Below are 13,119 nucleotides of genomic sequence, written 5' to 3'. Positions count from 1 at the left end.
AGCCTTTCTTAACTCGACGACAAAGAAAGGACTCGAGCCCTCTCTTGCTCGCCCTCTGGCGAGTTTTAGAAAGGCTCTGCTAGCAGGGAAAAGACAGTGGAAAAGACATGTGCATGTAACCAAGTGCTAAGTTCGGTTGAAATTTTATTCGTCTTCTCCTTCATCAAATTTAGATTTGTCGTTCTCACACTGCGCATAAAGAGTTGCAAACGTCAAATATCCCGTATGTCCCGTCATGTCCCTCATAGGTCTGCCAGTCAAAATATTCGTTTTGTTAGCCTTTTGCGACATGACCGCCTTTACATTTCGTACCAGTCCCGTCGAGGGATCCGTATCCGTTGATTCAGTGAAAGGTCTGGGCGAAGATGTTTCCACGCCAACATTGCAGCATTCAACTTCTTCATTTTTGTCAACGAGCTTCTCTTTGTTTAGAATACTTTCTGAAGAGGACAACAGTGCTATATCATCTGAGGTCGTTTGATTATCTTGTAGATTTGACTTACTCTGTTGATAGAGAAATAAATATTTTATAAATCCTTACATTGTAACAAGGATCATGCAAGAGAAGAAATATTGCTGAGGCGTTTGACCAAAATTTTGAGATCCAAATAACTGGAAATTTAAAGGATGTAAAAGAGGCGCCTGCCTCGCCCAAAGTTATCTATCTTGGGTCGCAGCGAGATCCGTGCGTTGTTGTTTTGGCTTGTTGGTGCTGTGGTGAGAGCAATATCATGCGTGCTCTCCGTTTCTCTCCATGATTCCAGTGACGGATATGACAGCTATGGGTTTGTTCTCTTGTTGGTTTTCTGCTTAAAGGTGACATCTTTTGTCTTATTCTTCATCATGTGATGATGATGATAATCAATAATTTAAAGAACTGAACGCCACAAAACAATGACCTTTGAGGGAAAACACAGATCACCTTTACCGTAACAAACGATTCACTTTCATTCTCCAGTTTTCTCTTGCGAGATGACGAACGTTGTTCAGAAGGTTTCGGCGCATTCTGAAAGAAGAAATATCGCAATGGACCAGTAGTGTAGCAGCTTCTATTGTTTTTGGCTCAATGGACACTAAAGGAGTTTTCGTGAAACAGACTGTTTTCACAGAAAGAAAAGTAGCATCTCATCAGGTGACTGCAATTTCCATGTACTGGCCTATGTTACTGGGCTATGGATGGATGTCACTTTTTGGGAAAAGTTCGGCTCCGGTTGAGGGCTATTCCTAAGGGTAATTATGAATTGCGTAAGGCTTATTATCGGCAAGAGAGCTCCTAGACCAGTCTGCTTTCACGGGATTGTGAAGTAGGAATTATGTCACGAAGTTGAGGTGTTCCGGCGAAATCTTGGTCAATCGCACAGTTCAAGTTGAACTCGAAAATGGTCATTTCACCGACAAAGGTATCGTAACATCAAAAACGAGCGAGTGAGCGAGGGAGTGAGTGTGCGAGCGAGAGAGCGGGTGAGTGAGTGAGCGAGTGAGTGAGCGAGTGAGCGAGTGAGTGAGTGAGTGAGTGAGTGAGTGAGTGAGTGAGTGAGTGAGTGAGTGAGTGAGTGAGTGAGTGAGTGAGTGAGTGAGTGAGCGAGCGAGCGAGTGAGTGAGCGAGTGAGTTAGTGAGTACATGTAAGTGAGTGAGTGAGTGAGTGAGTGAGTATACGTAAGTAAGCGAGTGAGTGAGTTGAAAGACACAACGCGACTTTCAAGTTTTTCGAGATTATTCAAATGCAATGCGCTTCAATCTTTTAGTTTTCATCTTCTTGATCCGTTGTTCGACAGTTTTTAGTGGTTATTGCGATGTTCCGTTCTACGTTCTACTTTTAGCGTGTCATACCGTTTGACACAGCCCCTTTAAAATAACTTGATCTGTAAAAACTTCCTCAACACATACTTAGTAATTGACCAAACAAGGTTGAAGACCGGTAAGAAGAAGAAAATAAAGGAATAAGAGAACGAACACGGCAGAATAAAGAATCGAAAGCGGTCGGACACTCAGGCTATCGAGTATTCAACACGGATGCCTGGTAAACTACCTGTACATTCAAAATCCCCCACAGTTGAAGAGAATAACGTTCTTACATCCGGTCCTAAATACGGAACTTGGAGGGGAACAGTTTTCACTTCAAAAGTTCTAGAAAGGCATTCCATGACGGTGACATCTAGAGAGAGAGGAAAACATAATTTCCATTACAAGAATTAATGAAAGTGGTTTCCAAATTATAACTTGGTTTTTGACCATTTGGTGCGTCGGTCGGGAGTACAACATGAACACGAAAATTTGGTTTCATCAAACGATTGATAAAGTGATTTTTTTAGATTAGCTGTATACAGTATGAAGATCGATTTATCTGCACTGAGGAATGGACATGAAATAAAATTTAGAGAGATCACCGCGAATAAATGAGCACCTTACGCTGTAGTGTAACATTGCACCGGCATCGCAGAGCGCAGAGCTCATGGGTTCGAATTCCGTTGAAGCCGCGCCTGAATTTCTCAGCTGTCTATAAAGATAGACCTCTTTGTAGATAGGGCAGCCATTTTGATTTCTATTGTTTCGAAAGACTTTATGGGATGCTCAGGGGGCGAATTAATATTATTTGCCCCCTGTGCATCCCATAATAGCTCTTTGAAACAATAGAAATCAAAATGGCCGCCCTATCTACAAAAAGCCCTATTGTCCAGTTAAGTGCCACGAGGATCATTTCTCATTTTCGTCTATGACCAGCACTTCAAACAAATACATTCATTTCCGCGAGTCCTTTCAAAGGAACACGTTTGAGCGCCCAAAGGTGACCTGCTTCTAAGTGAGTGGCTTATTTGCGCATGCTCAGTTGGTAGAGCATTTCACCGGCATCGCAGAAGTCATGGGTTCGAATCCTGTTGGAGCCAGTAGTGTTTCATCAACATGTTCTCTACCTTGAATTGACGATTATCGTTAATTGTTAATTTGCCTTCAATTTACTATTATCGTTATTTCAGAACATTGTGTCCCAGGACTTGTGGTAGCAAATAAAAAGAAAAAAGTAAAAGCAGTCCCTGGACAGGATTTGAACCCTCTAGCACCCACTTCAAAGGAACTGTTTTTATCCACTTAACCACTAAAGATCAACTGACTAAAAATGTGCCGATTATTTACCAAAACTAATTAGTATATATATAAAATCATTGCTGAATAATAATGTCTAAAGCTTGATTTTAAAATGGTTATCTTTCTCTTGAAGTTTGGTAACCGACATTTTTCACTGTGTAAGCTTGCTTCTTAGCGGCTGTTAATACACGTTTACAGCGGCACTTTTGGAAGAAAAAATTATTGACGTTAAAAAAAATAACATTCTCGCAGTTATTGATGAGGTAGTCCAGTGGTTAAGTGAAGGGGTTATTAATCACACGTTCCCAGGTTCGAGTCCTGCTAGTCCAGACATTAAGGTTCCGCTTTTAAAAGAAATATGTTCATTTCCCATAATCCATATCAAGCTTTCAGTGTTCTGAAATTACGGGAATAGTAAATTGAAAGCAAATTAACAATTAACGGTTAATCGTCAATTCAAGGTAGAGAACATGCTGGTTTTATTGGGCTTCAAACTCGTCCGCGTGACAAGAATGGGGCGATGCAATTAATGAGTTTGAGAAGCCGTTCACAAAATCTCGCAGTAGTGTTTTATTGGCTACGCCTCGTACTTTTAAACCCGATAAAACACTGCTGCTCGTTTCTTAAACATTACTTTATTAACTCGTTTGACAAAACCAACTTTTCAACCTAATTACAGTATGAACGGTGCAATGTGAATTGCTTGCTTCTAAACCGGAAATCAATATACTATTCAACCTCGTTTCCAGGGTGTCTTTGCGTAGCGGTCGAGGAGAGACGACAACGACAAAGGAGGAAGAAAAGAGAGACCCTGGGAAGGAGGTTGAAGACATCATAAACAACAACAAATTCACTCTTTAGAAATTAATCCCGAAATGCGCTTGACAAAATAGGGCCGTCGCAATACCAAATCAAAGCCAGATTAGAGCTTTTTTCAATTGCAGGCCTTCCAGCCACTTTTTGGAAAATTTGATTGGAAAAATAGACTGTTCGAGTTAAAAATAAAGGAAAATATAGGAAATTTCTGACAAAATATAGGCTCTTTATAGGAGCTAAAATAGCTTTCATACAAGGAATATTAAGCAAAAAAACACACTTTTCTGAGCTGTTAATGTGCTTGGTCAAACTTGTCAAACAGTAACATTTGTTAAAGAGGGACTAGAACGTTATTTGATGGCAAAATTTAAAACAAAAATAGTATTTAAAATTGCTTTTGTTGCAGAGGTTGTGTTTTGAATAAATTCTGTAATTTTTCTCATTTCTAGTCCCACGAGAAGACCTTGAAATTTGCGATTTCTTTTTCATCCACCATTGATTTGTTGTCTTTTGTTTGCCACTCATGAAACAATAGTATGTGACGTCAGTTACTCAATCACAACCAGCACTTGGTGGTTTAAGTTTGTTGCGTATAAACTGACGTCACGTCTTTCGAAACTGGCGGTCGGTTTGGCAACAACCCATCAATGGCGGACGAAGGAGCGATTGCAAATTTCAACTGTTTCTTGAGGGAACCCAGATTAACAAAAATGCATAGAGTTTACTACTTTTGCTGATAAACAGTTTTGATTTTGTTAATTCACAACAAAAATTGCTTCAAAGTGGAAAATACAGATACCAGATTATGTCCTATTTATAGGTCGGAACAATTAATATACATCGAAACTTATCTTGGAAATTAAAAAAATGTCGTAGTTTTCTTATAGATAACGAATTAATATACAGCTGTACATGTACATGTAGCAGGATGATTTCTTGAAATACAGGCTCTATATAGGATCCTACACAAATTATAGGATAAATAGGAAATATAGGAGGTCTGGAAGGCATGAAATAGACCTTTTCGGCTTGTACATTTTGTTTTCCCAGTCCAGATCATGTGATAATACTCAGGAGGTTTGGTCTTTTGTTTTGTTCATTAAAATCAGGGCATGCAAGCATGAATATGCCTGCATGCACTCTTTTTAATGAACAAAACAAAGGACCAAGCCTCCTGAGTATTATCACATGATCTGTATTGGGAAAACAAAATGTAGAAGCCGAAAAGGTCTCTTGAGTGTCGCAAAAGAAATTCCAAAGTAATTACTTTGACCAATCACGGCTACGGGCAGGTGCAATCAACACAACAAACCGATCCAGATTCTTAGCAAATCCGTGTAAGTTACTCAAAGCGCGGGAAAAATCGCGCGCGCAAGTTGCGATTGGTTTTGATTTTCCTTTTCATTGGTTGATTATTAAGCTGGCGTGACATTTTTAAACCAATCACTAAGCGTAGCAATTGCAGTCGCGTAATTATACTTCTGACAGTCATTTGAAAACTGCTCTAAGGGAGCTGCTACACTAACCTACCCGGAAACCCTCTCTCTGATTAGAAAAGATATTTCAGATGACTAAAACTGACCAACTGTCCAACATGCCGAGAAATGAACCTAATTTTTTGATATCCAACAGCAAGTGTCCGGGATCCCCGGTAAGTTTACTGTAAGCATTTGCTACCTTTATCTAAGAATAAGCAGTGTTCAAAAGAAGCCGTTAATCCGGTCGTGCGAACGGGCGACCAGTTTTTTGTAAAATAAAAACGCGTGATTGCACGAGGAAAAAATTACGGACAACCCAGCCAAAAATAGAAAACGCGCCACCCGGCATCTTACTTTTCGGCTTTCTATTGTCAATGACCGATAGCAGTTGGCTTCCAAATGGGCAACCAAGGATTTATTAGGCCAACCAAATTCACGGTTTTGCCGGGTTGCCTGGCTTAAGAAAACTGGAACAACGTGGATTTTTTTTAATTTCGAGCACTGGATAAGGTAAGTGTTGGCGTTATTTTCCGGTGAAGGACAAACACAGATGTTTATCTTAAAATTTACTTGACAAGCAGAGTTCAGTCATCGTTTATTTGCGGCCTAAGATGTCTGGATTCCTGGACGTGAATCATTGTATTTCTGGACATGTCTGCGATACGTGGCATATTTACCTCGAAATCCACAAGATCTTAACGCTTCACAAGTCTTTTGCACTTGTTCAATACAAGGCGAAAACGAGCAGAGCCTTCCACCCTCTGACTGAAAGAGAAAGAAGCCAGAATGTTTTAGCTATCTGGTATGTATTCCGAGACACGAATAACATGGAACTTAAGCAGGCGCGTTTTGAGATGCGGACGGCAACCGGAAGTGAGCTGTTTTCCTTTTAACCTGCGTTCACACAACAACATTTACATTGCCAAGTATCTTTTCTCCATTAGAGATGATTAGTATAAAAATCTGGGAGACATCACTGTCCTGGCACGCGAAACGTTCTCTTTCAGTTGACGTCCGCATCTCAAAAACGCGCATGCTTAAGCTCCCCATTAACGAAGTTAGTGGCGCTAATTAACATCGGCATGCATCTATTAGTACGTGCATTTCTGGAAATATACAATCCAACCTCGTTCCCAGGGTATTTCATCTCCCCTCCTCTCCCCTCCACTCCCCACCCCTCTCGAAAGATCCTGGGGACGAGGTTGTATACAATCCTGAAAGTAACAGAGACTCACTTTAAGAGCTTCTTTACTGGACTGTATTGCATCCCATGGTCCGGGTAAATCAAGGAACACTGCAAAAAACGTGTGCAAAATTAAATACTCTGTACTAGGATAATAGATAGTACAATTGTACACATTCTATCAGTTTAACAACCTGCATCAGCAACTTGACTGAGATCAAATCCTTCTTTACAGACGTCGCGGCAGGTCACAGTCACAAGGTCACCGATTCCATGGCTCTCAAATTCTTTCCTTTGAAGTGTTACAGAGAAGTGAACGGATTAGTAATGACTAGTACACTAATAGTAGGCTGACTGACCAGCTGGATGAATGAATGAATGTATAAAAGTATTAAACAAATAAACACAAATAAACTAGTGATGAACTAAGGAACAAACTGCATTGTATGGTACAGGTGTAATTAGGGTGCTGGCCTTGAGATCCAGGGCTCAAGACTTGTTCTACTCTGAGGTTTCACTGATCATGTTTCATTGGCCCTGAAAAGCCCCGATGGGGATTGGTCAGTTGAGTATGTACATGTATTGTATTGGGTTTTATAATAGCCACTGACAGTTGACAAAAAGTATCATTTCCTTCTCTCAAAGAGGTCGTCCACTCCCACTTTTCCCTAAATTGAAGTAACCTTAAAGATTCTGTTAAAGCTACACTGTAAACTAAAATTAAATTTGAACAATGATGTAAAACATTTATCAAAAGCCTTCAAGTTCCATGTAGGAAACATCGATAGATCGGACCAATGTCCATTCTTGTCCAAATTAAGTACATGTAATTTCGACTCTTTTTAAAGAGTTGCAATTACAAGTACTTTGGACAAGAATGGACATTGGTCTGATCTATATGTATAAAGCAGCTTGTACATGTAGATAATGTCCTTTGTTCTTCTCAAACCAGTTGCTTACTGTGAAGTTTCCTGAAACACAAGGAAACAAACCGAAAAAAAAAAATCCATTGCACTAGAAAATGATAACTGGACTTGAATTATTTTCCAGGATTAATTTAGGGGCCACCAGCATGGCAGCAGTTTCTTTGTTTTCACAACCCAACATATCCTCCTCCACATCGTGATGTAGATAACCTCTCATCCAGTGCTGGGTCAAGATCAACTTAGACACAAGAATGTAACAACATGAATTACAGTATCATCCACACCTTGCTATTTCTGCTCGTTCTGCATGGAATTCAAATGTGTGAAGATGACCAGATGGAGCAATGGTTCGGATTAAAGAATGCGACATGGATCCACTTCCTGTCCCTGCCAATACATGCATGTGATAACTTGTATTATACAAATGTAACATGTACGCTTATTCATTTGTAATCAAACTGATATCAAAATGACACCTACATACACACAATGTACACGTATGAAGCTAAACCATGTACATGTAATGCTTACCTGATTCAACGACAATGGATCCAGGTTTGAGTGCCAGTTTCAGTATGACCATGCTGATATCAGTTGTGTAAAGAATCTGTGTTCTGTGCCGAAGGTTTACTGTCCACAGCTCAGGCGTTGGGTGGAGAAGATAGACCCAACCCTTTCTATTTTGTGAGAACATCTGAAAAATGAAGACAACAAAACTATGTATTTATTACGTAATAAAGAAAAGAATAAATAATACATGGCACTGCTTAAAGGAGCTGTTACACTGTGAAATGTTTCGTGCAACTTGTCTCACAATGTTTTGGCGACACTGTGGCATGAAAAGTTGCACAAAACATTTCACAGTCACTGTGTAACATACCCTGGCATAAATCTTGGCGAGACAAGTTGCAAGAGCCATTGCCGAAATTAGAATTAGGTTCTACTTTTCCTGCAACTTGTCTCGCAATGATTTCGGCCGTTGCAGGGTTGGTTACACTGTGAAATGTTTCGTGCAACCTGTCCTGCCACATTGTCGCCAAAACATTGTGAGACAAGTTGCATGAAACATTTCACAGTGTACCAGTGCCTTAAGAATCATCTGTCATAATAGTACTACCATTTAAACAGAGTCCAGACCTTTGTTCCAAACCTCCTTCCAATCATGTCTGCATGGGGTAATGCACCATATTTTGTTTGATGAACTTTTCCTGGTGTTACTGTGATAGCTTGCATTGCATTGTGTCCCTTCAAATACGAAATACAGGGGTTAGATTGCCTATGTTCTATACAAGAAGGATAAAATTGAGTACAAGAATTTTGGTTTGACTTGACAGACAAGAGAAACTTCTTGTAGAGTACATGTACCAGAAACCGTAAACAGTCAAAACAAAGACTCGAGCCTCTTCAACAAGTATTCCAAGGGGTATTGGCCAACACATGATCTGACTCTAGCCTACTGATAATACAGGACTTCCTAGCCAGCAACATGCAAACATACTGTAACATGTCACAAAACTTTGGACAATAACTTAAGAAAGGCTTTTGCTGCTAATTCTGTAAATTAAAAGCCTGTTCAAGCCAAACCACCAAGCAAAAAGAAGAAGCAGAGGACATGACCATTGCATTAGCTCACAAAATTATGCATAAAAAGGGTGACAACAAAATTAATATTGTAGCAATACTGACTGTTTTACATGCAACTTTGAGGAAATGCACTACCAACTACATGAAGGTGTGTCCTATTACCAAGCTCATCTCTTCTGACCAACAATTGCAAATAGTACATTAAACAAAGGAAATGCATGTGTGGCAATGCATAGGACACAAATGACGTCACGACATGTCACAGTCACAAGGTCGCCGTTTCCATGGCTCTCAAATTCTTTTCACTCGACAGAGTAAGGCCAGATGCCCATGTTTTCCAACTTAGGCCATCCTTTTCCCCTTTTTTTTTGCTCCGTTTAGCATTGTCTGGCCAACCCAAATTTTCAGTGGTTGATCCTTTTTCCCATTTGTCTTAATTTTACAACAACATCAAACAACTTTTCCGGCATATTGATTTTGGGTTCATGTCTTGTTGTTTTCCAGGCTCTGCAGCTATGATCCTGGCACAGCAGGCCTCCGATTCCGCAACTACTTGTGATTTATTATTATTATTTTTCAATCCAACCGACCAACCCAACATTAGGAAACGCATTCGACGCTAAACGAAAAAAAAAAAGGGATGGCCTTACAAGTGGTTGCAGCAGGGCTGGGACACTTTTCTTCAAAGAAGGTGAAAAAAAAGTTCAAACCTTTGGCCGCCTTCTCCAAAGGTACCAACAAAATCCCACTAAATTTCATTTTTCAAAGGATTTCCACAAAAAAATGGGTTTGGGGGGAGGGGGATGAGGTGATAGGAAACAATAATTATTATTTCAAAGAATGAACCGTCTCTATATAAAACCTCACAAATAACAGTACAAAACAAATCACACTTACTAGAAAGAGGATCACAGTGTCTCCCTCTGAAATTTTCTCGTTGTATGCAGAAAAGCTCATGAGGCTATCGTTGTCGCTACAGATAGGTTAAGAAGAAAATTTGTTTAAAATTTCAAGTCTCTCAAAATGGCGGCTTTTCATTTCGATCCGCTGACTTCGTGTTCCGACTGTGCATAGAAACGCTCGCGTTTAATGCTGGGAATTTTAAACAGTTGCTAGCGCGAAAAAGGTACACAACATTATAAACATGGAAGCCGAATTTAACTTCTGCTGGATTATTGACGGGATTTCTGGACTTTAGCGGGAGATTTAAAATGTATATGCCTTAACAAAGCTACTTTTAGTATTATGGAGCAGGAAACGAACTTTGGTGGAAACGTTGGTGGAAAATGACGCGCAGTAGTTTGAATACTATAAAGTTAAGTTAAAATGTCACGTCAGATAATAAATGAAACCGATGTGGCCTTTTCGCAGTCAAAACTTCCAGCCATTGGAGGATCGAGAAGCTTGGTTTCACAGCCTGATCTCATAACTTTTGATGGTTCCAATCCTGTGAAAAACCACGAAAATCCGATGTTTTTGCGACCAAAGAGCGATGAAGTTCTGAATAATGATGATGTTCAACTGTTGCTCCAGCAGGTTACACGAGTCTTTGTCAGCGCTTTGCAGCAAAACTCGTACAAGTCTTGGTCTCATCTTTGCGAAATAATGGATATTGTCAAGCCTTATGTACATTTCTTGGCTGGATTTCCGCAAATCGTTCACTATGTGAAGCGTGCTTGTCAAATGATCGAAGAAAGCGATGACGAGATTGAACTGAAATTTGTGCTACATAAACTTTCAGCTGTTTTCCCAACTGAGTTTTCACTTGCCCAGGAAGGTATTAGACCAACCCACCCTCCATTTCCATCCGGATCTGGGGAAGAAAGCCTCTTTACCCCAAGAAACCATCACTCGGTCGGTACTAAGGGGGTGCGGGTTTCCCGTGGGGATTTATTGTTTCCTGGTGGGAGGACTTACGTCTTCGATAAGTCAGATGGAGATATGAGGGGTTTTGGACCTAAGCCATTGTGTCTGGAAGATCTGAAGAGATGTCTTCCTAGAGTTGTGCGAGAGATAGCAATGAGAGAAGCAACTCTGGGTGGATCCTTGGGAACGACTGTGCTCGCACTTGATACTGATTTGCCACAAACACGGGTACCCACTCCACCATTGACACCTAAAAGACCTTCTAGCTTTCCTGGGAATAAAATTCCAAAGGTGGAAACTGGGCAGGTGTCGCAAATTAGTGAGTCAAGGAAAGCTCGTGTGCCAAAGACAGGCCGAGAAGTAGTGGAGGAGTTTGTAAAAGGGAGTTTCCTTGGAGAAGTAAAGTTTGCGTTTTTAAATGTTGCTCCTTCAATTCAATATGATCCCTACAATCTTGTGGTTGTCCCTGAAGACAAAGTGAATCCAGAGCATTATGTTATTTCTTCACATTGTGTTCTACATGTGAATCCACATGGGCCATCAGAATCAAAGTCGTTAGATGAATGGTACGGAGAAATGTGTGTGTTCAGAGCAGTATTAAGTATAGGCTTTTTCAAGAACTTTCTTATCACCAAGATGTTCAGAAAGTGGAAGGACATAAAGAAATTAAGCCAGTTTCTAAAAGTCGAGGCAGAGATTGAGCGGTCTTTACTTGCAAATGTTCCCAGTTTTGGATCAGCATTGCTTAGAATCTCGAGCCTTCTTCAAGATCTAGAGAAAGTCACCTTCCTTCCATTTCAAATCAATTTTTCTTACCAGTTGGATGAGTTTGAGGAACAGGTTTTTAGAACTTATGATGTGGGATACCAGTACATTGAGAAGTTCTTCAGATACTGTCAAATGATTGTTGATAAAACACAGGAGAGCTGCTTGGAATATCTGGAGTACTGTGAAGGGCAGGTGAAGAACCACCGTCATAACTATCATGAATCTATTGCTATTGCGAAGAAAAAGAGAGCGGTTAGGGAACGCAACCTGAAGCTTGCTCGTGATGAAGTCAAGCGTCTTAACCGTCTTGTCTGTTTGGTGGATCACCAGATTGTCTCTAATCTGTTGCGGCTGGTCCAGAGTAACATCTCAAAATTTGTCAATGAAGTGATGCCCGGTCCGCGACCTGAAAGGGATGGACTCTTTACAGCTGAGATTGTTGTTGGGCTTGACCACAAGCTTAAACTGTCCCCATCCGTCGAGCAATTCGCTCATTCAGTGGATGTTGCTTTGAAGAGTGTCATCAGTACAAGCTGTAGTCTGTCACATGCTATGAAGCTAGGCCCCAAGGCAGTGATGTCCGATCCAAGTGGGCAAAATGATGGTGACCAAAAAGCGAAGGATGATGTTCGGGAATCAAATGGTTTCGCTGTACAAAATAACCACTGGACAGAAAGAAAAGAAAGAAAACCAGGTGGTGATATTGATGACCTCATATACAATATGAGGAAAGACTCAGAAACAGTGCAGACAGGAAGTCACCCTTTGTCTTATGCAACAGCTATTATGGTAGGGATGAACATTTCTCTTTTTAAAACCATTGACACCTCAAATGCCCTAGGACACCCCCAGTTGACCATTTAAAGCATGTGGCATTTAAGACAGAGTAAAATCTGTTAAGTCTTACTGCCAGGGGTCAGTGAGTTAATTATGAACTTTTGTACTAGTAGAAGTGAAGTTGGTTGAACAAGGAAGTCTCAGAAAGGGATGGGGGTGGCTACCTTAATTTTATAAGTGCAGGTGTATACCAGGTATATCTTGTAAGTGCATTGTAATGAGCACAGATGCTTGTTAGTCAAGAGCGGTTTTCAATTGAGTGTGGAAAGTACTGTAATTAGCGAATTGCTTTGGTTTTGCATTGCTTCACTCAGTGCTTGGTTCAAAGTTCTCCCGCCACTTTTTCAACCAATTAGAAGTGAAGCCAAAACCAATTGTGGCTCATGCATGCACATTTTCCCACGCTTTGTGTTGGCTACGTGTAATTACTTTGAGTTTTGATTGGTTTACTGGATTGTCTTCGTCCTTTTTGATTGGCCAAAGTAATTACTTTGCTTTTGGTTTTACGACACTCAATTGAAACTCGCTCTTTAAAGTGTTTTACTTTGTAATTTATCCTCAAGAAATGCGGGTAGC

At 40.4% G+C, this 13,119-nt stretch overlaps 2 protein-coding genes across 3 annotated transcripts in view; one reads left to right on the top strand and one right to left on the bottom strand.

The window, feature by feature from the left end:
• Positions 1-127: 127 nt before the first annotated feature.
• LOC138046564 (tRNA (adenine(58)-N(1))-methyltransferase catalytic subunit TRMT61A-like) lies at positions 128-10,124 on the bottom strand. Of its 2 annotated transcripts, none has more exons than XM_068893175.1 (10): positions 9,970-10,124; positions 8,626-8,733; positions 8,020-8,182; positions 7,773-7,875; positions 6,757-6,854; positions 6,615-6,673; positions 6,057-6,144; positions 2,077-2,156; positions 923-1,006; positions 128-504 (listed from the first exon to the last, which is right to left on the bottom strand). In XM_068893175.1, exons 1-10 carry the CDS (start codon positions 10,027-10,029, stop codon positions 145-147), a joined length of 1,203 nt encoding a protein of 400 aa, XP_068749276.1. In that variant the 5' UTR covers positions 10,030-10,124; the 3' UTR covers positions 128-144. The 2 variants fall into 2 exon arrangements, with proteins under 2 accessions (XP_068749276.1, XP_068749280.1); XM_068893179.1 differs by having other exon boundaries at positions 929-1,006.
• A 62-nt stretch (positions 10,125-10,186) lies between these two features.
• The window catches only part of LOC138046590 (dynein heavy chain domain-containing protein 1-like), a 93,983-nt gene continuing 91,050 nt past the window's right edge, over positions 10,187-13,119 (top strand). The window contains exon 1 of the mRNA XM_068893198.1: positions 10,187-12,495. Coding sequence (XP_068749299.1) covers positions 10,399-12,495 — 2,097 coding nt within the window. The 5' untranslated portion in view covers positions 10,187-10,398. The remainder of the gene's footprint in view (positions 12,496-13,119) is intronic.

The sequence above is a fragment of the Montipora capricornis genome, chromosome 1 (genome assembly GCF_036669925.1).
Source record: "Montipora capricornis isolate CH-2021 chromosome 1, ASM3666992v2, whole genome shotgun sequence".
NCBI lineage: Eukaryota > Metazoa > Cnidaria > Anthozoa > Scleractinia > Acroporidae > Montipora > Montipora capricornis.
Note: the sequence above shows the minus strand (reverse complement) of the source record. Positions and strands in the feature narration are given on the sequence as shown.